Here is a 25,954-nt window from a genome sequence, read left to right on the forward strand (position 1 = left end):
CCCACATTCCAAAAATATGCATGGCAGGCTGATTGAACACTAAATTGTCCCTAGGTGTGAGTGTGAGTGCGAATGGTTGTTCGTCTATGTGTGCCCTGCGATTGGCTGGCAACCGATTCAGGGTGTCCCCCGCCTACTGCCCGGAGACGGCTGGGATGGGCTCCAGCACCCCCCGCGACCCTAGTGAGGATCAAGCGGTACGGAAGATGAATGAATGAATGAATGAATGTATCGAACTACCCCTACATTCAAGAAAAAGTAAATAATAATAATACATTTTATTTGAAAGCGCTTTTCATCACATTCACTTTACAAGAGCTTAAAACACAGGATAAAAATGTGCATACATAATTTACAAAAGCACATTTAGATGAAAAAAAAAGCAAAATGGGTAAAAGAGATTAAAATGTATTAACAGCATTGCAGAACAGGTGCGTTTTAAGAGATGATTTGAAGGATTGGAGGTCAGTACAGTTGCGGATGTGTTGTGGTAGAGCATTCCAGAGGGTGGGGGCGGCAACAAGTCAAAACCAATATATATATATATATATATATATATATATATATATATATATATATTAGAGCTGTCAGTTTAGTGCGTTTTTATTGGCATTAATTTAAATGAATTTTAACGGGGATTAAATTTTTTTTTTCACGAGATTAACGCGGCACACGTCACAACGGATGTTGCGTTGCTCTATAAAGAAACAAAACAACAAGCGCGCTGCATAGGTCCACGCACGTTTGTTTTGCCAGCCACGGCAGCACGAGACACCGAAAACTGAAACTGACTTTATGAATGGAAAGTTTTCTTTCAAAAAGTTGCCAGATTATTCCACTGACGAGACCAAAGTTTACCTGTATCATACAGGTATACGATGTATGTCACTGACGCGATTGTTACTTGTTTGGAACTATTTCATTTGGAAGGTTACAGTGTTCCGTGTCCATATAAATAAAGCTGGTGGAGCTCTGTGTTTGTCTGACAGTGACGGTGCAGTGGTAGCGACCTAGCGAAAATAAAACGTCTTCAGTGTTGTCATCGAACCAAGTGTAGTCATCCGAAATGATGTCTACACAAAACCGTAGACTTGCGCGCAAGAAGGACCAACAGAATCAACATAGCATGTCGCTGTGATCAAAGCAAACTTGAGAAAAATGGAGTATGCAACCATGGCTTAAATCCACTGTAGGCTGAGTACTAATTTACCTTAGATGTGCACTTTATAATGTTATATTGCTTTGTTTAGATTCCATAAAAAGAGCTGTTAAAGCAGCTGTTGTGTGACAAAATATTTTTTTCACTGTTGTTGATGGACAGTAATATTGTGTGAGAGATTATGTGTGAATAACTGCTCCAAATGAAAAATCTTCATGTAAAATTGAAATTATTTCAGTAAGTATTTGCATTTTGCACAAAGAAAACTGATTCATGATTCCATTTTGATGAGAGCATTAAAATGGGGAAAAATGGGACAAAAAGGAAATTCAGAAACGATAAAAAATGCGTGGGTAATCGCGATTAATTTTTAGTGAATTTGAGTTCATTATGACAGTTGCATTTTTAATTAGATTAAATTTTTAAATCATTTGACAGTTCTAATATATATATATATCAACGAGTACAGTTTTAAAAAAAGAATTTGTTCTTCATGGCACATTTCATCTGCAATTACACTCACAGCATTAGTTGTGTATCAGTCTCCGTTCCTATCCAATTCATGATGAAATATTTTCTTTACATTGCTTTCATTCTCATCTAGCTCCATCCCCACCTTCATCAAACTGCTCCACAGAAGAGGAACAAGTGAAGATGCTGATGGTGCCAATTCCTGTACCAGTCTTTATCCCAGTGCCGATGAACATGTACTCCCAGCACACGCCTGTTCCAATGGCAATGCCTATAACTGTACGTTCCATAATGTTACCTGTTGTCTTCTATAACATTTAAATGATTAGAAGCATCGTATGCACATTTCAGTATCTTCTCACGTTTTTTTTTCCTCCCCCAGGTTCCAGTGCCGATTGTTATACCGCCTCAGAGTAAAGAAGTGACAGATGCAGCCATCCAGTTGGATCCTTGGACCGAAGAGCCCGAGAAGCGGGATAATGTTGAGGAGCCCATGGAACAGGAGGTCATTCCCCCGGATCCAGTGCCCGTTGTTGTTCCACCACAAAGAAAAGATATGAAAGATGTAGCTGTCCAGTCAGATCCTTTAGAACAAGTGACTGAAGAGCAGAATCAGGCTAAGGTAGCATCACAAATCACAGATGTGAAAGATGTTGCTGTCCAGTCAGAGCACATGGACGTGCAGGTTTCCTTACCCATTGTGCTGCCACAGAGTAAAGATGTAAAAGATGCGGCTGTACAATCGGAGCCTTTGAATTTGGAAAAGCAAACTGATTTGGCTGACCCCAAAGAATATCAAGTCACATCCAAGGTTCTAACACCCATTTGTATGCCACCACTGAGCAAACAAGCACTAACTACTGCTGTCCGATCAGATGTTTTGGAACTGAAGACAGCTGCCACAGTCCAGTCGGACTCTCGTGATGTGGAGACCGCAGCCACTGTCCAATCTGATCGTTTGTCTACACAGACTGCTGCACCCTTTCAATCAGATTCTTTGGATGTGGAGACAGCTGCCATTGTCCAAACGGATCATTTGGCGACACAGACTGCTACACCGGTCCAATCAGATTCTTTGGATGTGGAGACAGGTGCCGCTGTGCAGTCGGACTCTTGTGATGTGGAGACAGTTGCCACTGTCCAATCAGATCGTTTGGCTGCACAGACTGCTGCACCGGTCCAATCGGATTCTTTGGATTTGGAGACGGATGCCAATGTCCAATCAGATCGTTTGGCTGCAGAAACTGTTGCACAAGTCCAGTCAGATTCTTTGGCTATGGAGACACCTGCCACTGTCCAATCAGATCTTTGGAATGTGGAGACTGAAACAAAGATGGATTTGGATGATGCCAGCACAGGTGATGTCCTGACTGATGAATTCTCTAATGCATCTCGATTCCACCAGTTTGCAGTGTTGTGCAACCTCTGGCTTTGTATACATTATATTGTTGGAAGCATTTCAGAAATGTTATTTTGATTATTTTTTTCCCCACACTGTAGAAGGAGAGTTGATTTCAGATATTGATTTATTGAGATATTATTTTGACAAGCACTTACCATTTCATATTCTTCCAACTGTTTTTTTTTTACAGGCCAGGGTAAAAGCACAACGTCAGAAGTGGCCGCTCCAACAATCCACCAAGTTGAGGAGAGTCCTAACACAGCACAAACCAAAATTCCTCCTCCAGTAACTTCACCAAGGAAAAAAGAGGCAAGTCGGACCCTACGTAGAAGTCAGCCAAAAGCTAAACCGACAACAAGCGAGAACCAAGACACGATTATTGCTGAACAACAGCCTCCCTCCTCTCCAATGACTGATCTGGAGTTTGACTTTCCAATGGGTGAGATATGAATGAGTTTAACAGTTCCTAAGACTGATTGTCACAATGTCAAATTTCACATGCCTTGGACCAAATCGTGTAGGAGGGTTTTATTTTATTTTATTTTACACTTATTTTTGTACTTATTCCAAAAGATGTAACAGCCTTAACATTGAGCCTGTTTACCCAAATGATAAAAAAAAAAAGATTACATTTCTGGTTATTTTAATAACAATAGAATATTGTTGTATCTAGTATATGCTAATATCTCATTCTGCACTACAGTGAAACTCCTCTACAATGAAACATACATGGGCGAAAATGCCCCCTAGTGTGAAAAAATCTTCGTGCATGAACACCATTCCTACTTTCCTGCCCCCCATACAACGAACAAAAACCCTGTTGCGTTATACAAAATCTTTGTATAACTACAAACTACACGTTGACAAACTACAACAGTCTTATCCAACAGCGACCTCTACTGCTTCGTTCGGAAACAGCAACAGCAACCACCACATTGGTTTACACATGCGCAGTAGTCCAGGAAGTATTTGTTATTGTTAGTTTCAGACGCAGCAAGAACGATGCATTGCTAAAATGGCTACTAAACAGACCTTTGGATGTCAAGCAGCTAAGACAAGAAGAGATCTGTGTGTGTGTGTGCGTGTGCTTGTGCTTGTGTGTGTGTGTTTTAACATCTGAGATCAAATTTGCTACAGTGAAAAACCCCCTATTGTGAAACATTTCTTGCTGCAAACATGATTTCGTTGAAGAGGAGTTTCAATGTATAAGGCACTTCGGATTATAAGGCACACCTTCAATGAATGGCCCATTTTAAAACTTGGCTATTGTTTTGGTTTGGTTTGTTTGTTTATTGAACATAAAACATATACAGTAATAATTTGACAGAAAATAAGGTAGATAAAAAAGTAAAAGAAAGAAATCAGTCTTCATTCAACACAGTTATTATGTTCAAGGAAGTAGGATGAAGTAAAAAAACTTATCTAGTCCTACCCCGTTATGTGTTTATATCTACTAAATCATTTTTTTTGTCATCTGTGAGACGATGCAAATGACATTATTATTATTATTATTATTATTATCATCCCTTTGTCTTCTGCGGTGTTTGGGAAAGGCCATTTTTACGTCCAAACAAATCTGACTGCGGGAAGCCTGCTTTTGACTTTGCTGTCAATCAGGAAGTGGCTCAAAATCCTTGTTTAGGATTTTGCTTTATCACCAGTCGCTATTTAATAGGCAAATGCTAAATGGGAATTGTAGTTGGCTAATAATGTTTTGGTTTTGCCCATAGCCAAGTAATGTAATTGATTTTTGGTTGTTGTTGTTTTTAAGATTTGTTTGATTTGAAGCCAGCGACGCCTCAGCGAGGAGTGAAGAGGCCTCGAGAAGGTTTCTCTGGTCGAAAACGGGTAAGATAACAGCACTGACAGGTCACCTCTCAAAGCAGCCTCCTATATTGTCAGCTTCTTAAAATAATGGCCAAAGTCATATTTGAACAACAAAGAAAATGCCTTTAATATTTTCTAAAATTGACTACGTCTGTAGTTCAAAAGATCATTCAGTTATATACCTGAAGTGAAATTATTAATACATACGATCAGAATGGGGTTCCTTTTTTTTCGTGTATTTTTCATAGGAAATTATTTTAGGGTGCTGATGTATGTTTGATTCTAACCTTAGATAAAGTTGTGCTGATAGTTGCTTTAGAAGTTGGTTTTCAAATTGTTTTTACTTTGAACTACTCTTGTTTGTAGTCAAGTCAAGTCAACAGTATTTATAGAGCACTTTCAAACAGCCATCGCTGCATACAAAGTGCTGTACATGGAGCGATTTAACATATACAATAAACAGTAAGACGAATCAGTAATAAGTAATAAGGCGGTAGAAAGCACCAAGCAGTAAAATCAAGAGCAAATCTAAGTCATGCTGAGTCAAACGCCAAAGAATACAAGTGAGTTTTGAGGAGGGCTTTAAAGATGGGCAGCGAGGAGGCTTGCCGAATGTTCAGTGGGAGGTCATTACAGAGAGATGGACCAGCAACAGAAAAGGCTCGATCCCCTCTGAGCCTCAGTTTAGTTCTTGGTACGTCTAGCAAAGACTGGTCCACAGACCTGAGGCGCCGGGCAGGGGTGTAGGGGCGTATGAGCTCAGAGAGGTAAGGTGGCGCGAGATTATTCAGAGATTTGAAAACAAAGAGGAGGATCTTAAAAATAATTCTAAAATGAATGGGGAGCCAGTGAAGGGATGCCAAAGTAGGAGTTATATGCTCCCTCTTACGAGTACCAGTCAAGAGGCGAGCAGCGGCATTCTGTACCAGCTGAAGGCGCTTGATGGAGGACTGGCTGACTCCAAAGTACAGGGCGTTGCAGTAATCGAGCCGGGATGTGACAAAGGCATGAATTACTGTCTCAAAGTGTTCATGTGAGAGGAAAGGTTTTATTTTGGCCAGCTGTCTAAGGTGAAAGAAGCTGGATTTAACAACGGCACCAATTTGCCGATCGAGTTTGAAATCACTGTCCAGTTTAAGTCCCAAGTTTGAGACCGTTGATTTCAGATAAGGAGATAGGGGGCCCAAGTCTACAGGATGGAATGTACAAGGTCCACTGGGGCCAAACAATATCACCTCTGTCTTCTTTTCGTTGAACTTCAAGAAATTTTGTGCCATCCAGGTTTTGATTTCTTCCAGACAGGATAGGAGTGGCCTTAATGAGAAGGTGTCTTTCTTGCTCAGACATTAAGAGTTAATAAATTGCTGGCATCAGGTGAAAACCTCCCATTTGTAAATTCCATCTTTCCACCCACAATTGGTCAGTCCGCGGGTGTGCGCTGTTTTTACAAATGATTGACCAACCGAAAGTGTTGAAAATAGCTTGCTTTCTTTGATGAAGCAATGCTAATGGTTGAACAAACCTGCTTTTTTTTTTTTTTTAATATCCTGAAAAATTTAGATTTTGGAATTAGAAGGATTTTGCCCACCTCCAGCGAAATCTGTAGCCAGAGCGCTCATCAGTGAGCAGAAGTGTGCCTGTTTTCTGCATTTTTTTCTCAACTTTTTTGTTGACGCAGGGTCGAAGGCGAACTGTCTCGAAAGATCGCAGCGCTGTCGTGCCTCCAGTCAGCTTCAGTTTGAACTACATGTATGGCGTTAAAGCATGGAAGAACTGGGTGCAGCTGCACAACACGCATTCCAAAAGATGTGAGCAAAAGTACTATTATTCCGTTGCTTTTATTGGACATATTTGATCATTTTTCGGTTCTTCCACTTCCAGCTAATCCAGTCATTATCAAAGAGGAGATTCTTCAGTGTGATTCTGCTGAGCTGAGCTACGCTCTGTCTTGCTTTATCAAAGAAGTGCGTCGGCCGAACGGCGAGGCTTACAGCCCTGACAGCATCTTCTACCTCTGCCTGGGGATACAGCAGGTACATGCATTATTTGTGAGCTTCTTTACTATGATTGTGTGTCACTTCATCCTGACCTTTTGTCTTTTTTGCTTCCGATTCCCTATATGCGGGCAGTATATCTTCATGAAGGGCCGTATAGAGAATATTTTCACGGATGAGCTGTACAGTCAGTTTGCAATGGAGATCTCTGGGATGCTGCGACTCTGGAAACCTAAACAGCTGCCCAATGGTATGTTGACTAATGATAAAACCATGCCTAATGTGATCAGTTGTAGTGGACCATTTTAATTGCACTTGATCTCAGATCTGAGCCAGAATGTGATCCCATTGGTTGTACAAAAGCACAAAACCATAGTGGGTTTTAAGTAAGTAATTGGTATTGAAAAATATAGTAATGCATTTTAAGATTAAACAAGATTTATAAAGAAAAAGGAATTTTTAAACCATTTACACATGTGCATCTAAAATCTAAATGTAATGCCTGCCTACACCTTAGAATCTAAGTCGCGTACTATTAAATGTGTAAAGAATAAAGTATTCACATGTCCTTGATAGCGTCTGCTGTGTTGGGTCTGTCTCGGTGAAGACTGAGACTGCTGTTGTCTTCTTCTCTGATCAAAACAATGTTGTCTTCGACTCTGATCAAAACACTGTGTCGCCTATCGGACACTCCATTAATTGCACCTTTAAAAAATGTTTTTTATGCATTTTTTCACTTTCAAATGATCCTGCGGGCCTGATCAAACCTCCTTTGGGGCCGTACGTTTGACACCCCTGCACTAAGCGATTATCACCCCGCATGCTGCACTCCAACAGAAAACGTGTCATGCACCTGTTTTGAGGCTCCACATGCAAAACACAGTTTTATCTTTTTTTCTGTTTTTCAATTGAACCACAAATACATAGTGCGATTTTCAAGCATGAAGTAGATTGCCATGCGGAAAAAGTGTACAAGGTACCATAAATATGTATGTATACTGTATAGACACAATGGGAATGGTGAAGGTAACAATGGTGTCAAGTAGTGCACCACCACCCCCCACCCCCCGCCCCCTCCTCTCCCCGAGCTTGATGGAGACACGGCTCTGGTGAGATAGCATAAATGTAGATGTAGATAAAGCTAGCTGTATCGATAGATTGACAGTAAAAGCAAAGCGTACATTCATTCATTTTCCGAACCGCTTTATCCTCACTAGGGTCGCGGGGGTGCTGGAGCCTATCCCAGCTGTTCTCGGGCAGTAGGCGGCTGACACCCTGAACCGGTTGCCAGCTAATCGCAGGGCACACAGAAACGAACAACCATTTGTGCTCACACTCACACCTAAGGACAATTTGGAGTGTTCAATCAGCCTGCCATACACGCTTTTAGAATGTGGGAGGAAACCGGAGTACTCAATGCAATTTCCTCAGGTCTTTTCTATTCCACTCTCCCCCTCCAGGTAGCCCCGTGTCCTCTCGGGTTGAGGAGTCCTTCCTTTGGGAGTGTAAGCAGCTGGGCGCTTACTCCCCCATCGTGTTGCTCAACACGCTTCTTTTCTTCTACACCAAGAACTTCCACTTCACCACCATGGCGCAGCACCAAAGCCTCTCTTTTGCCAACTTCAGTTTGCACACAAAACCTTGCAGTCGAGCGGGCAAAGTTCTCTACCTCAAATACCAGCGAAGCAGTACTGCTACTTCCAGCCGTGGAGAGACGGGTGTGTGGAACATGTCTGGATCACCATGACACTTGGCATACTTTAGATTGATTGACAAGCTCTTCAATGATCTCATTTCCTCCTTAGAATATTAAACAATCTTTGTTGTTGCGAAGAATTGAATTTACTGTGAATGATTGTTTTTTTTTTTAGAGCGAATGAAAAAAAGGCAGGAAAAGGAGGAGGGGGACATGGAGATAGCGGAAAATGTTACAAACCCTCTGCACTGTCCTGTCAGACTCTATGAGTTCTATCTCTCGAGATGGTAAAACACACACACACACACACACACACACACACACACAAACGTGAATGTGTTTATTTTTGTTTTTCGAAAGGGACAATGCATGTTAATGAACACCGGTACAAAACGTGCGTAATTGTGTCGAGGTTAGCATACAGCTAATTTAGATTCATAGTCCCTTGACAGGTAAGCTATATTTTTCTCTCTACTCATGTATAATATTTCTCCCCGATTTGCTGGCATTCTTTATGACAGTGGTCTCAAACTACGAAGGCCACGGACAACTACCGAGCAGCGCAGATGAAAGAAATTACAGTACTTATGTTTTTTTAATAATCTGGATGCTGAAACATATTTTAATTTGGAAAGTCTGACGCATACTTTAGAGCAGGGGTGCCCAAACATTTTGGACCGAAGCTTGACTTTTCGATCAACCAACCTCCCGCGATCGACCGGTTACCGCGTACTCGCACGCACATACACATGCACGCCATGATGAGCAACAACCCCTGCTTTAGAGTTACCGTAATGACCATTTGTTACTTGCGTTATGGTGTTGGTGCTACTGAAGCTCCATAAAAATACACACTGGATTTGCGTTTGTCGATGTAGCATTTTATAAATCAATGTCCCCCCCCACTACATTCATGGTGGCAGCAGGCGCCGTATAAAACAATGTCATCTTAATTTATTAGAGTTTTTTTAGCATCCGTAATTAGCGATTGAACATGACTTCAGGATGACGTGTTGTGGCTGCAGTTTGTGATGGCAATCAGGGTTGGCACTGGATCATGAAACCTTTTAGCCATTGTGGCTAAACAGTAAAATAATTTCTTAGCCACATTTGAGTTTAATTAGCCATGATATCACATGTTGATGTGGCGACGGTGCCGCCTGTTTTGCACTTATGTTGCTGCGTGTGCCGCGTACGCATGCCCGCGACAAGGACAGATGTTGAACGGATATCGCGCACCCTGACAGTCTGAACTCAAAACGGGCTCCAACTATTGAGCCGCTCAAGTGAGGAAGGTGAGTCGACTCAATAAAGGCATTGCCATGCCACCAAGCACTGCCACAATCAATTTCAAAATAATTGTGTGCCAAGGTACCAATATCCATGTATTACTGCAGGGGTGTGAAACTCATTTTTGTCGCGAGCCACATTGTAGTTACGGTTTCCCTTGAATTTTGGGAAACCATATAAATGTTTAATCACCTCCACATATTACATATAGAGCACGCAACAAATTGATGGGTAACTAGTTTTAAAATCAGAAGTCAAGAATAATGACTGTTATTGTGAATTACATATGACAATTTGAAATTTTGTTTCAGACTTTAGCAAGCATCATGGAACTTGACATGCTTGATTTGCTTTCGCGGGCCACATAAAATGATGTGGTGGGCCAGATCTGGCCCCCGGGCCGTGACTTTGACACCGGTGTGTGACTGTATTTGGAAATATTTTATTTTGAAGTTGGCCTCATCATGTAGGCTGTATTTCCCGCCACATTTCGCATGAGCAATTGTTGCTGCTGCCGGCTCGTGATGTTGCACACTGGAGCATTATTTTTAATGGTGGTAATTTAACATTAGACATATAAAATAGCCCCAATTTTTTTAAGGTACTAGTAAACAACAATGAAAATATTATTGGGGAACTGTGAGAAAACTGATCAATTAAGCATAAACTACTTATAGTCTAACAGTGAGAATTTAGTATGCCTGAGAGGCAAAAACTTAACCTCACACTCTTTCTTCCTCCCCCATAAGCCCGCCAACAGCATTGAAGAGGACTGACATGTTTTACCTCCAGCCTGAACGCAATGTCCATACACACAGGTCAGAAACTTCAATTTGTCTCCTATTTACAAGTTGTGAAGCAGCGTGGCCTGTGGCTCTCTGTAAAAAAAAGGTTTTATTGTATATTTACTGTCTTTAATACCCTTGCGTATGGGAAAGGAGAGCCACAATCGATGCACTTTTCATCCATTTTGTATAAAGCACATTCGGGAAGGCGCAGTAGCTGCTGTCAGCCACAACTTATGACCAGAGGCGTACAAGCAGACTCGCTGACGTCGCCTGCCACTCTACGAGTCCTCGCCTCCCAAAGGCACACACGTCATCTAACTCACATATCATAATCTGTACAGTGTTTTCTATTCACATTTTATGCTTGTGTGAATAGAAAATACATGACTGTGCTTTTCCTGTGGGAAGTATTCTGATACTTCACAATGTGTTTAGCTCATTCACTCCCAAAGACGTTCTAAAACGTCTTTTCAGACTTGGTCCAGAATTGGTTGGATGTGAATGAGTTTAAAAAATTTCGCTAACTTGGAGAGATAAAATAAGTTCAAACGTCTTACAAGCGAAAAATATATTTTTTTAATTTTTAATTTTACAAAAATTGAACCACCTCAGATTTCTTCAGTTTGTCATCTTTATTTGTACACTGTAGAATGATCACATTGATTGTATATGAAGGCACAAAACTCAAGTATTTGAAACTCAAAAATACAGTTCTGCACTTTAAAATAATAATAATAATAATAAGAAGAAGAAATAAAAAGAAAAAAAACACTTATTTTGCTGCGGTTTATTCTGCTGTCTACGCCCAACTCCTTAAACAGTCACTGACATAGTCACTCTTCTTGCACCACAAAATGGTATTACAAAACTACTGGTATACTCTAAAATGGTTCAATGATTTTGTTGTTTACGATGATACTAGTGCAGCGTGTTATACCGGAGACAAATTCCTTGTGTGTTCTACATACTTGGCCAATAAAGATGATTCTGATTCTGATTCTGATTCAGGTCGGCATTACAAATCAGAATCGCTTCTCAATTGCCTTTAGTTGAAACAAACAAACAACATTTTGTATTTATTCTCACCCGATTTTCCACATGGATGTAATAATTCTGGAATTCTCCCCCAACACTGCCAACCACAATGTCTTGTGTATTTTTCACTTTCAAATTCATATGACTTTGGAGTTTTCATTCTGTTTTTATAAAGGAAAATGAGATGCCCAGTGACCTCTCTCATGTCATAGTTTCTCTCTCCTCTCCTTTTCTTTGCCCACAGTTCCTACTGGTATACCTGTCACACCCTACATCATACAATTCTGCAGAGCATGCTCACTCGCATCTTGGCGGTTAAAGAAGTTCAGCGGTAACAGGAGGCAGCCTCCTCTGAGTCTCAGTTTACAGTGACAAGCCTTTTTGGAACGGGAAAGCGTTCCCAAGCGAAGAATGATCACATGGACACACGCCAGCTCTTGGCTGGGTGTGAAGAAGCAGGCCGCCATGCCATTGAAAGACACACAATGGAGATTTGTCATCAAGACTATGATTGGACTCTTTGTTGAGCTTACCTGATTGAATGCCTGCCTCCTTCTCTGATCGACACTCCTCCAGGCTGCAGGCATCTGCTATTGTTTCAAATGGGAAGGGGAAAAAAAGCGTTCCGGTCTGTTTGATTTCTCCTTTTCTCATTCCAGTCACAAATTTGAACATCGGTTTCAATGGTGGTTCATTGACTTGATTCTCGCAGCCCTCTCATCACGTGCAGTGTGACATTCTATGCATTGTACATGCATCCACACTGTGCTACACTGCTGCTGTTGCTGCTGTACCGACGCTTCCACTCGAAGATCTCACCCCCTCCCGCCACCACCATCACAAAATTTTCAGCATTTTTTTGGGCATCAAGCATCATGGACAGCTGACAGTGGCAAAGGATTACATCATCAAAAAATGTGTGGTTTTTTTTCATATTGTCAATCAAACTTCATTGAAGACCAAACTCAAAATACCAGTAGTCATCATCGCATAACTTCATCATAGCTTGACTTCCGTTTGACATTTGTGTTTTTGATTATATTCTCTTCATGTTACTAAAGTGCTAAATCTGGATCTATTGATGCAGTAGTATCATTATTATTATTTTTTTTTATAAAATAGCTTGTGCAGTCTGAAATTTTAGCAGCATGATGCCAGCACCGAGAGATGCGATGAAAGTTTTTGAATCGGTTCCTTCAGTTCAATTTCAGAAAAATGCTTGATAAAATTATTCACTGACTTGTTTTGTTTTGGTCACATAAAGTTTTTGACAATAAGAAAATTCAAGTACTGTAATGTCACCAGCTACATATTGAATGAGGTGATGTGACACGAGAGGAAACTCAGAGTGCCTCTCATCCGCTTTGATGAATGCGTCACCTGACGTCCTTCCCAAATCATTCTTTTGTCCCTTTTGTGGCCTTATTTAGTGTCAAATCACCCCATCAATGATTCTTTCTATCCTTGGAATCTGCCTGTTTTTCGTGCAGTTCTCCCTCATACTCCTTGTATCCTGTATAAAGCCATCCATTCCAGTATTCATGTTCGTTTGCTCCCTGTAATGGTGCCATTGTTTTTCTTTCATGGGAGTGAAACCCTTTTTTTTCCCACTTTCACTTGGCTTTGCACTCTTATTGAAAGAGAAGCATATTTTTTTTGTTTTTTTTTAAGTCTGTATAATGGTCTGTAAGGTTAAAAAAAAAATTTAAATTGTCAGACAATAAATAAGCACCACGTTTTTTTTAGGGTCCACCAAAAACTAACGGTGACAGTAATTTCTACTCATTCATATTCTGAGCATTGTCAGGTGACCAATAACATTTGTTAAAAATATTATTAAATTAAAAAAAAATAAGTAAAAGATCCACTCAAACCAGTTCTTGTCCTAACAAACAGTGAACATGAAATGCCAATTAATACTGGTTCAGTGCAAGAGAGTTCTTGAGTGTTGTAGGGGGAAAAATCTTTGAGCATGAAACAGCAAATGCAACATAGAGGACAAGTCATTAGTGTGTCTGCCTTGAAGTTCTGGGATTTGTGCTTTGAATCCTTGGACTTTACAAGTTCTCCCTGTGCTTTTCTATTTTTTTTTTTTTTTTTTTTACCAGCTCCCTCTCACATTCCAAAAACACACAAGTTAATTAAACACTAAATTGTCAAGTGGTTCAGTTCATAGTCAGCTGTGATCGGCTCCAGTTCATCCACAACTAAATGGGTGGTTGCTTTCACAGCCCAAAATTAATACTGTATTACTTTCCACATTTTCAATGAGTCTGCAACCCCTTTAGGCTATACCTGTTATGCTTCAGATGTGCATGAAATGGAACATCAAGTATACTGTATTGGCTAAGTGGCATGACTAAACTCTAAGTCTCACTTACAGAATCTTAATCCCTCATCGCGGGGTTTACGTTCCCAAAAGAACCTGCGCTTTTTGTCGTCATTGAGTTTTGTCCTGGAGAAAATTTGTCCAGTGAAGTTAGCCAATCAGGATGCAGAACACAAGAAATGCACCCAAAAAAAATCCATCTACAGCAAAATCATGAAAGAGGGATTATATATTTCCCAAAGGTTGATCAGATTGCATTGGCTTTTATTTTTGTCATCTATTTTCGAGTATTGTGAATTCTAGCCCGTTATGAATTGCAGTGCATATGCAGTAGATGCATTCAGCTTAAGGCCTTATGTTTTGGGAACATAAGATGCCACGGGAAGACTGCAGCCCAGATTCAAAGAGCCTCACTCAGTCACTGAGTGCCTCCTCACTGCCATGTTGCACCTCCCATTCTTCCTCACTTTACACCGGCACTATCAATTGCTGTATGTGTCCCATATTATATAGAGCAATTCCAGTCAAGGTGTTCCATCCCAAAAATGATCAGTGAAGAAAAGTATGCACTTGGGCAATCTGAAAATTGACCATAATTCATCTGAACGATGTTATGCCCGTAACATGATATGGAAACACTTGGGGACAAATGTTGCATTTGCACACAGGATGTCAAGAGTGAAAGATTGTATTACTTTATTTCGGGGTCATCTGAACAGAACAGTTTCAGAACACGAACGGTCACACAACGCTTTGCTGCAGAGAAAAGTAATTGGGGAATGTAGAAGGGTTATGAGTGGTTCTACTTTTGGACGGGCATCAGGTCGTCAATACCCTCTTCCATCTCAAGCCTCTTCTCCATCTCCACCAAGACCTTTACGCCATCAACTACCACCTGCACGAGCTGCACTTCAGTGAAGCCCAGTCTGTCAGTGTTGGAGATGTCCAAGACTTCGCTATCTGCCTCGGTGTCCACCCCACCTGGTTGCACAAATGACATTTTTGAGAATTTTATGTCCTGTCTGCAAGCAACATTGTTTCAACCAAACTCTGCACTATACCAGTTCGTTTTTCAAGCCTCAGCCTTTTCAGAACTTCCTCGAACTCAGGGCGTTTGCTCAGGTTGGGCAGCTTCACATGCACACCAGCGCGCAGACCAGTGCCCAGGTTGGATGGGCAAGTCAGGATGTAACCCAAATGGTCATTCCACATGAATTCAAGTTCTTTCTCGTTAAGCTTAGACTCGACCTAAAAGGGAAGAGTGGATGATTTTAGTGGATAATACAACTGTATTACGCGTAACTGACTTGTGATCAAACCTCTTGAATTCCACTGCAGAACCGAGTAAAGGCTGCCTTCATGTTGCCACCTTTCTCGATGGAGATCACTTTTAGATGCTCCTCTTCATTCACCCACACCAAGAATGTATTGTCATCATTGTGCCTTTCAAAAGACGACATGAATTTTAATTTGCATTTCATGGACCGGAAGGAGATTGAGCGGCTGTGTGTCTCACCACACGCCTCTGCCATCGGGCCAGTCGCGGGCTATCCCGGAGCCAACAAGAAGAGGACACGCTGGCTTCTCAAACAGCAAGTGGTCATCAATCATCTGCTGCTGCTCAGCTTCTGAAAGGCTCTTCAATGGCAAGTATCTACCCTGCAGTTCTCCAGATAGTGACCCTAGAACTGCAGAACAAAAACATTTATACACCCGAATGCACAGGATTCGTCTTTCTGCAATATATATGATCGGTTGGCGAGCCCAAAATCATTACCTTCGATGAAGAGCTGCTCGAGAAAACGCCGCTCCCCACGAGTGCAATTTGGCGGCAAGCAGAAGGTGCGAATGTTGCGACCCGCTCGGACACGTGAAATCAGAACATAGTTGGGGTCGAGGTCGTCACCCCCCTTCGAGGGAAAAGACAATTGACTCACAGGTCAATTCCATATACAATGTGTCTATGAGTTGGAAAGAACGCTGCTGTACCCCAAGGCCGTCAGGGTTGAAGTCACTCTTGTGCACGTCTGTTGGTTTATAACCTCCGTGTTTATCCTCAATGACAAGGTCCAGCAGTTCTTTGAAGACCTCGTAGGACTCCTCATCACCGGCCACACAGCCCATACTCATTGTGAATGGGTTACCTGCACATATACAGACACGCTACACGGGTAACTTCCACCTTGGACCAGAATGCAACTCTCGTTCTCAGAATCAACAATCGTACCTGGATTATCCACTCCCGCCTGGATGACGCGGTCAATGGTAAAGCCGTAAGGGGTTTTCCGCTCACTCAGCGTTTTGTACAGGTCCAGGGTTAAGAACTTGGCCATGTAGTTGTTGTGCATTGTGAGATCCGGAAAGTCCTTCTCGGGTGAAAGTTTCTTCAACTTAAGTTTACCAGGCATCAGGTTGTTGATGGAAGCACCCTTTTCCAGCTTCTTCTCCATGTCCACCAACAATTTAACACCATCGACCACAATCTGGACAAGCTGCACCTCAGAGAATCCGAGTCTGTCTGCATTTGAGATGTCAAAGATTCCATCCACGGCAGCTGTGTCCACCCCACCTGGGCAAAAAAAATTCTCAGAATAATTTAGGGAAGCAAGCAACCAAAGAAAGTTTTCAAAAAAGTAATGTACCTGTTCCACGTTTTTGGAGCCTCAGCTTCTTGAGAACCTCCTCAAACTTAGGGTGCTTGCTCATGTTTGGAAGTTTGACATGTACACCAGCACGCAGACCAGTGCCCAGGTTGGATGGGCAAGTCAGGATGTAGCCTAGATGCTCGTTCCACATGAATGCCTCCCCTTTTTCCTTAATCACAGCCTCAAGCTAGACGGAACCAAGTTGATCGAGATATTATGCATCATACCACCCACACCCTCCATTAACCAAACAATGTTTTATCTAGAAACCTCTTTGAGTCCGGTGCAAAAGCGAGTGAACACATCCTTCATGTTGCCACCTTTCTCCATGGAAATGACTCGCAGATGGTCTTCCTCGTTCACCCACACCAGGAATGTCTTGTTGTCATTATGCCTTTTGAAGGACACATTATTTAGTGCATCTTTATAAATCGTCAAAGTTGGGGAAATATAGAAATTCGGGATGAGACTCACCAGATGCCTCTGCCATCGGGCCAGTCGCGCGCCATCCCCGAGGCAACTAGCAGAGGGGATACTGGCTTGTCAAAGAGGAAGTGGTCATTGATTAGCTCCTGCTGCTCTTGCTCAGTCATGTTCTTCAAGGCATAATATTTCCCTTGCAAGTCCCCAGTTAGTGTATCAAGAGCTGCAAAAAAAAGCACCGTAGATTTTGTTATGTCCACTGCCACAATTAACTCATCCAGTACCAGCCAATTCTAGAAAGCCAGGTTAGGTTAGAAAGTTAGGTTTAGGGGTTAGGGTTATGGTTAGGATTAGGAGTTGGGGTTAGGGTTAGGGTTAGGGCTATGGTTAGGACAAGTCTGAAAAGACATTTAAAACGTCTTTGGGAGTGAACGAGTTAAATGGCAGCCATGTTTATACTGTCTCTATATGGGAGCCTAACCTCCAATGAAAAGCTTCTCCAAAGCGCGCCTTTCCCCACGGGTGCAGAGCGGCGGCAGGCAGAAGCCACGGATGCTGCGGCCTGTTCGAACCCGGCAACTCAGAACGTATCTTGAGTCGAGGTCTTGGCCCCCCTGGAGAAGCAGAGATGAGCTTTTCTGCAATACATATCAATCCTGGTAAAATGCTGGCTTTACCCTCAGGTGCTCTGGGTTGAGGTCAGTTTTGTGCATATCTCCTGGTTTGTATCCTCCATGTCTGTCCTGAATCACAAGGTCCATCAAGTCTTTGAAGACCTTGTAGGACTCCTCATCTCCAGCCACACAGCCCACGGTCATGATAAAGGGGTGACCTAGACACATGTTAAGAGTAAAATGGGAGACAAGTGTTTGTGGACAGAAAAGTCCAAGTGTAGAATTTGTCTCTCAAACTGAGGTGCTGTACCTGGATTATCCACGCCCGTCTGAATAACATCATCTATGGTGAAGCCGTTGGGGGTGCAACGCTGCCTCAGCGTCTTGTACATTTCTAGGGTTAAAAACTTTGCAATGTGGTTGTTGTGCTGACTGAAATCTGGGAACTCCTCCTCTGCAGTAAACACATTGAGCTGAAGGTCGACTGGCATGAGGTCATCAACGGGCTCCTCCTTCTCGAGCCTTTTCTCCATTTCCACGAGCAGCTTGATGCCATCGATCACCATCTGGACCAGCTGCACCTCGGAGAAACCCAGCCTGTCCGCGTTGGAGATGTCAAAGACCCCGTCAACGGCATCTGTATCCACGCCACCTGATGAACAGAGGTGACGTATTCAACCTCAAAATATCCTCATAGCCGTACGACTTTAAACAAGAAGTTCATATGTACCAGTTCCACGTTTCTGGAGCCTCAACCTTCGAAGAACCTCCTCAAACTCAGGATGCTTGCTCATGTGTGGCAGCTTCACATGCACACCAGCACGGAGGCCAGTGCCCAGGTTGGATGGACATGTCAGGATGTAGCCAAGGTGCTCATTCCACATGAAGGCTTCACCTTTCTGCTTAATCGAGGACTCAATCTAAAATCACATCAATTCATTACAAGATGAAACGATTGAAAGACCGGACTCTTGGATTGCTTGAAAAATCAAATAAAACCTCCGTGAGTCCTTTGCAGAAGCGAGTGAAGACTTCCTTCATATTACTGTCTTTCTGCATGGAGATCACTCGCAAATGATCTTCCTCATTCACCCACACTAAGAATGACTTATCTTCATTGTGCCTTGAAACAAAGCACAAATGTGAGCATCTTCTCCGGTGAAATGCACCCTAGAGATTTAGCCGCTGCATCTTACCACATGCCTCTGCCATCGGGCCAGTCACGTGCCATCCCCGATGCCAGCAGTAGAGGGGACACTGGCTTGTCAAACAGCAAATGGTCATCAATCAGCTGCTGCTGCTCCTCCTCAGTCATGTTCTTCAGGGCATAGTATTTCCCCTGTAGGTCTCCGCTTAGAGTGTCCAGGGCTGAGTGAAAAAAAAAATCACTTTTAAATGTTCAGTGATCTGCCCATCTTGTACACTTGCCTAGCATTATCAGCACGGCTGACATTCTGCTCCATTTACAATTGATCTTGAAGCAATTAGTCCGCTCGTTACCTTCAACGGAAAGCTTCTCAATAGCACGTCTCTCCCCACGGCTACACAGAGGCGGCAAGCAGAAACCACGGATGCTGCGGCCCGTTCGGACCCGAGCGCTCAGAACATATTCTGGGTCCAAATCATCACCGCCCTGCATAAGACAAGTCATTTGTTTCTCTCCGGTGCAAATAGAACACCCATGTCAGTGTGAAACATTGCTCGACCTTAAGATTGTCTGGATTGAGATCAGTCTTGTGGTTGTCTTTTGCTTTGTAACCTCGATGTCTTGCTTCAATCACAAGGTCAAGCAAATCTCTGAAGACCTCATATGACTCTTCATCTCCAGCCACGCACCCAACGGTCATGATGTAGGGATGACCTAAAAAAAGAAAATCAACCCCCAAATCAAAGTTGAATGGTTGCCAGTTCTCAGGTTGTGTTAGTTAACTCTACCTGGATTATCCACGCCTGTCTGGATGACATCATCGATGGTGAAACCATTGGGGGTCGTACGATCTTTCAGCTTCTTATACATGTCCAAAGTTAGTATTTTGGCCATGTGGTTGTTATGCTTACTGAGATCTGGAAACTCATCCTTAGCAGTCAATCCCTTCAGCTCAATGTTGCTTGGCATAAGGTCGTCAATGGCCTCGTCCATTGCCAGCCTCTTTTCCATCTCTACCAGAACCCTGATTCCATCAACCACCATCTGGACTAGTTTCACCTCGGAGTAACCCAGTCTGTCAATGTTGGAGATGTCAAAGACTCCATCCACAACAGCAGTGTCCCCGCCACCTGATGATCAAATGAGAGATCTCTCGGTTTTGGAGTCAAGTCAAGCGTATCAGTTGGCGCCAAGATTTACAATTCACCTGCACCCGTTCCACGTTTCTGCAGCCTCAGTCTCCGAAGAACCTCATCGAACTCTGGGTGCTTGCTCATGTTTGGCAACTTTACATGAACACTAGCACGCAAACCGGTTCCCAGGTTGGATGGACAAGTTGGAATGTAGCCAAGGTGCTCGTTCCACATAAAGACGTGACCTTTCTTCTTGAACAAGGACTCCATCTATCAACAGAATCAGGTTACCATCTCCAAAATCACCTAAGTGGGATTATTGTAATAGATTCAATATAAACCTCTGCGAGTCCATCACAGAAACGAGTGAACACTTCCTTCATGTTGCCTCCTTTCTGCATTGAGATCACTCTCAGATGGTCCTTTTCGTTTACCCACACCAGGAATGTCTTATATTCGTTATACCTTTGAATGAAAATATATCACATCCATGAGGATGCCTTTGAATGACAAAAAAGAATTGTGTACATTGAAGACTTTCCAAATGTCCTACAACTATTGCAGAATCAACTCTCACCAGATGCCTCTGCCATCAGGCCAGTCACGGGCCATCCCTGAGGCCAGTAGCAGAGGGGACACTGGCTTTTCAAACAAGAAGTGGTCGTAAATCATCTGCTGCTGTTCAGCTTCCATCATGTCCTTTAAGGCATAGTACTTCCCCTGTAGGTCTCCAGTCAGTGACTCAAGCACTTCAAGACCAACAGAGGATAATGTTCACATTTCCGTTCCAATAACGAGTCATAATGGTTGGGATCTTGACGCTGTCATTACCTTGGACCGCGAGCTTCTCCACAGCACGCCTCTCTCCTCGGCTACAATGGGGTGGAAGGCAGAAGCCACGAATGCTGCGACCAGTACGGACACGGGAGCTCAGAACATAGTTGGGGTCGAGGTCCTCACCCCCCTTCAGAGTCACGACAAACAATGTCAGTATTGGGGAACAATCAGTACTATATGTCAGTGGTCCCCAATCTGTTTTTATGGGCATGGACCAATTCAGACAATTACATGCTGTTTACAGACCAGAAACCATTTTTATTGCTTTTGACAGTCTAAAGCACCGGTATTGACAAAGCACAGATTTCTATCATTCATTTCAAACCGTGTTGTCCGACTGTACAATAAATGTAGAATTAAAGTAGCAGTGAACTACGAAGAAATTGACCTATTCGAATGTGTCTAATCTAAAGATGACACAATCCAGTGGCCGGAGGCTAGTTATTAGCGACTCAACTGCTAATGTTTACGTGAGCAGGCTGTGCCAACTCTTTTCTTTCTCCTTGAACACTTGAGTGCTACTTGTTCCAATGATTCAATAGATCAATGTATTGCCTAGTTTTTGACAACATACCATGCACAAGTTTACTCCTCCATGTCACTCTGGAGTTACCGTGAGGGGAGGAGCTTCTTTTCAAAACAGGTTCATCTTCGGACGTTTTAGTTGTATGTTTGGTCTATTTGTGACCATTTGTTTACTGCTTCTTTCCTTCATTGGCATATTCTGTTTATTTAAACTTGCAAACCAACGTTTGAGGGGGATACTATTGGCTATGTCTCGCAATTTTCCGCCACATCTAATGGAAGTGAATTTGCTCACAGCTCGTAGGTCGGTTTCTGTGCATCCCGGTCCCAAAGTGCCCGATGTCATCTAATCAATGGTCCTCACCTTTAGTTTTTCTGGATTGAGGTCAGTCTTGTGCTTGTCGGTTGGTTTGTAACCGTCATGTCTGTCCTGAATCACAAGATCCATCAAGTCTTTGTAGATTTCGTAAGACTCCTCATCTCCAGCCACGCATCCCACAGTCATGATAAAAGGATCACCTGCACGTTGTCACCAAAGAGTTACACGCAGATTAACGATTTTCAATTGATGAACAAGACTATGTTAGGGTGGCTACCAGAATTGTCCACGCCTGTCTGAATGACACCGTCTATGGTGAAGTCATTGGATGTAGTTCGCTCCCGCAGTTTTTTGTACATTTCCAGGGTTAAGTGCTTGGCCATGTAGTTGTTGTGCTGACTGAGATCTGGGAACTCCTCCTCAGCTGACAGCCTCTTTCGCTCAGGCTGAGGCTTTTCCTCTGGTTCACTTTTGACACTAAACAGAAAGATTTGTAAGACAGACCAAAAAATGGACTTGAAAGATAATTTGATCATTTCATTTTACATCTGGACAGTAGGCATGAGGTTGTCAATGGGCTCTTGTATCTCCAGTCTCTTTTCCATCTCTACCAGCACCTTGACCCCATCAATCACCATCTGTACCAGCTCCACCTCAGAGAAGCCCAGTCTGTCAGAATTAGAGATGTCAAAGACTCCATCCACGGCATCAGTGTCCACGCCGCCTGTTTGGACAAATGACAAATTCCTATGTTATTTCACCGCATTGTTTCATATGAGTTTTTCTCCCAATTACATGAAACATTTTTAATATACCAGTTCCACGTTTCTGTAGCCTAAGCCGCTTAAGAACTTCCTCAAACTCGGGGTGTTGGCTCATGTTTGGAAGCTTTACATGTACACCGGCACGCAGACCAGTGCCCAGGTTGGATGGGCAAGTCAGAATGTAGCCAAGGTGTTCATTCCACATGAATTCCTCCCCTTTTTCTTTGAATAAGGACTCCATCTTAAAAAAAAAAAAAAATAAACACCAAGCCGATCAAGTTACCAGAATATTCTGTGGCGGTTTTGATCTTGCCTTTGTTAACCACCAAATCCATTTACCGGTAATTAAAAAATACAATTGATCCTGACAAACCTCTTTCAGTCCGGTGCAGAAGCGAGTAAACACATCCTTCATGTTGCCGCCTTTCTGCATGGAGATCACTCGTAGGTGGTCCTCTTCGTTCACCCAAACCAGGAATGTCTTGTCATCATTGTGCCTTTGAGGCAATAGATGGCATAACGACCATTTGACAGTTCAACGCAGATCTAGGAGATATTGTTACCCTACTCACCAGATGCCTCTGCCGTCAGGCCAATCACGGGCCATCCCGGAAGCCAGCAGCAGAGGGGAGACTGGTTTGTCAAACAGCATGTGGTCATCAATCAGCTGCTGCTGCTCCTCCTCAGTCATGTTCTTTAAGGCGTAGTATTTCCCTTGCAATTCTCCAGTTAGGGAATCCAGGGCTGACAAGAAGGGTAACACTCAGCCTGTTATGATTCCATCGCCTGTACCCACTTTGTACACTGCCCCTCCTAAAGTACTGGAAGTGAGGTCCATTTGATTAACAGTTGGGCTTTTATTTAGCGCTACCATATATAATTTGCAATAGCAACTTGGACCCATTTTTCAAGGGAGGGAAAAGTGTTGGAACAGGTGATATTGTTAAAACTGTTAAAAACATTCATCTTCATCCGAACCGCTTGATCCTCACTAGGGTCGCTGGAACCTATCCCAGCTGTCTCCGGGCAGTAGGCGGGGGACACCCTATGTCGGTTGCCAGCCAATCACAGGGCACACAAGAGACGAACAACCATCCACGCTCACACTCACACCTAGGGACAATTTAGTGTGTTCAATCAGCCTGCCATGCATGTTTTTGGAATGTGGGAGGAAACCGGAGCACTCGGAGAAAACCCACGCAGGCCCGGGGAGAACATGCAAACTCCACACAGGGAGGCCGGAGCTGGAATCGAACCCGGTACCTCTGCACTGTGAAGCCAACATGCTAACCACTGGTCTACCGGGCCGCCCCTGTTAAAAACAGTAGTGCTTTAATTTGATCTATATATACAATTATGGGCTGCTCCCAGGACACTCTGGAGGTGGCAACAGGAGGATGCGAGCTAAGCTAACAGCTGTGATGGACTGACCCCCCAGGCCATTCTGACAGCACTGGGCGGGGTCAAATGTTCAAATTAAAGGACAGCTTGACATCTGCTCATTACCTTCAACTGAGATCCTCTCCACAGCACGTCTCTCTCCCCGGCTGCAGTGTGGCGGCAGGCAATAACCGCGAATGCTTCGGCCTGTTCGCACACGGGAGCTCAGGACATAGTTGGGGTCGAGGTCATCGCCCCCCTGAGGCGGACAAATATTAAAATTTTAAAAAAAGGATTCAGTCGAGCACCAGATAACATTCAGGTACCTTCAGGTTTTCAGGGTCAAGGTCAGTCTTGTGGGTGTCCGATGGTCTGTACCCTCCATGTCTTTCCTGAATTACAAGGTCCATCAAGTCTTTGAAGACTTCGTACGACTCCTCATCGCCAGCCACACAGCCCACAGTCACGATAAAGGGGTGACCTGCACTCATCAAAGTCAACGACAATAAAAAAAACTCTCACACGGCTCACTGTAGTGAATCAAATTTGTACCTGGATTATCCACTCCAGTCTGAATGGCATCATCGATGGTGAAGCCACTGCTGGTACACTTCTCCCTCAGCTTTTTGTACATGTCCATAGTTAAAAACTTGGCCATGTGGTTGTTGTGCTGACTCAGATTGGGGAAGTCGTCCTGGACTGATCCCTCCCCCAGCTGAAGGTTGGCCATGTCATCAGAGCTAGACAAATACAATTAAGAGCAGGATCTGATTTATTCAGTTGGATTAAGGTAGAGCAGACCCAACCGCTGTCATGCATTGATAGAAAACTTATCACATTCATCCCATGTAGTGGTTTTTTTTCCATTTCTTGTGACATTTAGTTGAGATTTTTTATTTTGGTATGTTTCAGGCTGTACAGTTTGTAGGGACATCGCAGTGATTAAAACAATGTTAGCGGTTTGAAGACTCATAGGGTGGTAGGACATAAAAGATGAAAGCAGCAATGCACAATTCTTAAATTTCTCCCCATTAGGTGAGCCGTTTTACATTTCAAATACTATTATATGTTATTAAGGGGTCTCTGAAACAAATGCAGTTATTCATTAATTTAAGGTAGGAATTGTAACGTGAATCTATTTAAAACGCATTGGTGATATGTATGTGAAATGTTTTCTAGTCAAGGTAAATAAAATTGAATCCCATAATGAGTGACCACTGTTAGGATGAGGAATGCTGTACATTTTAACAGAAACCATACAGTGCGTTTGAAGAGGTTAATATAAACTTGATATATGGACCAAACAATCTCATGTTACAAGTGAATAATTAGTGGACATTTCCTTGCGTTTGACTTACACTTTTTCAACAGTGTCTGACATGGTTCCGTCTTCTCTCTCCACAGATCCAGCTACGTGTAATAAAAGAAAATCTGCTCAGTTTCGGAGATATGAGAAAGTCTCCACAAACAAGAGTTGCCCTGTTGAATGTTTAAAAACACATTAGGATGCGTGTGTTCCACCCTATATAGCCCCAACGTCAGCTTTACGAACTGTTCAATAAACGTGACAGTCCACCACGCGTGCGAGCGTTCAAGGACGTCGTGTGGTCGGCGTTCGCTTTGTACAAAAAAAACTTCGTCCATAAAGGCGTCATTTTCGTATTCGTGACGGGAACTTTAAATCTTATGAAAAAAATGACGCACGACACAATCCGCGTTGATTGTCAAGAATGTAATATGTTGTATCACTCTGACTTGCTTCAGCTTGTAATTTATGTTTTTTTCTGACTCGAAACTCTCTACACGTAATTGTTTGACTCATAATTGCCCGCCACCGACTGCGCAAATACTGTGTTAGGAGGCGGCAACGAATTTGTTTGAGAAACACTGATGCGATTGCAATAAATATTTATATGATGTGTTGTTAATGATGCAGTGGCGTACTTGCCTGACTTGTGAGCGGGGGGGAGGGGGGGCCATTCCCACTCAGTGAAGGTATGAACGTGAATGTGGATGGTACGTTTCTGTGTGTGCCCTGTGACAGTGGCGACTAATTCAGGGGTTATTATTCCGCCATTTCGCCCAAAACCAGCTGGGATAGGCTTCAGCAATTCCTGCCACCCTCTTCAGGATAAGCGGTGTTAAAAATGAACGAATTGATGGATTTTTCACTATG

At 42.9% G+C, this 25,954-nt stretch overlaps 2 protein-coding genes across 2 annotated transcripts in view; one reads left to right on the plus strand and one right to left on the minus strand.

The window, feature by feature from the left end:
• Positions 1–13,523, plus strand: part of LOC127614380 (zinc finger MYM-type protein 4-like) — a 34,300-nt gene extending 20,777 nt beyond the window's left edge. The window contains exons 21-31 of the mRNA XM_052085649.1: positions 1,764–1,909; positions 2,013–2,988; positions 3,223–3,471; positions 4,804–4,880; positions 6,538–6,667; positions 6,741–6,892; positions 6,989–7,103; positions 8,314–8,571; positions 8,725–8,836; positions 10,589–10,657; positions 11,907–13,523. Coding sequence (XP_051941609.1) covers positions 1,764–1,909; positions 2,013–2,988; positions 3,223–3,471; positions 4,804–4,880; positions 6,538–6,667; positions 6,741–6,892; positions 6,989–7,103; positions 8,314–8,571; positions 8,725–8,836; positions 10,589–10,657; positions 11,907–11,997 — 2,375 coding nt within the window. The 3' untranslated portion in view covers positions 11,998–13,523. The remainder of the gene's footprint in view (positions 1–1,763; positions 1,910–2,012; positions 2,989–3,222; positions 3,472–4,803; positions 4,881–6,537; positions 6,668–6,740; positions 6,893–6,988; positions 7,104–8,313; positions 8,572–8,724; positions 8,837–10,588; positions 10,658–11,906) is intronic.
• A 1,140-nt stretch (positions 13,524–14,663) lies between these two features.
• On the minus strand, positions 14,664–25,260 carry LOC127614376 (creatine kinase, flagellar-like). The gene is given in 32 exon segments (XM_052085644.1): positions 14,664–14,972; positions 15,053–15,239; positions 15,311–15,434; positions 15,508–15,679; positions 15,769–15,968; positions 15,970–16,135; positions 16,219–16,560; positions 16,634–16,823; positions 16,907–17,030; positions 17,111–17,282; positions 17,541–17,891; positions 17,984–18,325; positions 18,404–18,593; positions 18,673–18,796; positions 18,870–19,041; positions 19,174–19,367; positions 19,369–19,534; positions 19,609–19,950; positions 20,028–20,223; positions 20,295–20,418; positions 20,531–20,702; positions 20,785–20,917; positions 21,680–21,834; positions 21,912–22,111; positions 22,181–22,358; positions 22,450–22,639; positions 22,772–22,895; positions 22,971–23,142; positions 23,905–24,037; positions 24,105–24,259; positions 24,331–24,518; positions 25,137–25,260. Coding segments are annotated over 32 exon segments (5,880 nt in total). The 5' UTR covers positions 25,160–25,260; the 3' UTR covers positions 14,664–14,793.
• Positions 25,261–25,954: the final 694 nt, after the last annotated feature.

The sequence above is a fragment of the Hippocampus zosterae genome, chromosome 14 (genome assembly GCF_025434085.1).
Source record: "Hippocampus zosterae strain Florida chromosome 14, ASM2543408v3, whole genome shotgun sequence".
NCBI classification, from domain to species: Eukaryota; Metazoa; Chordata; class Actinopteri; order Syngnathiformes; family Syngnathidae; genus Hippocampus; species Hippocampus zosterae.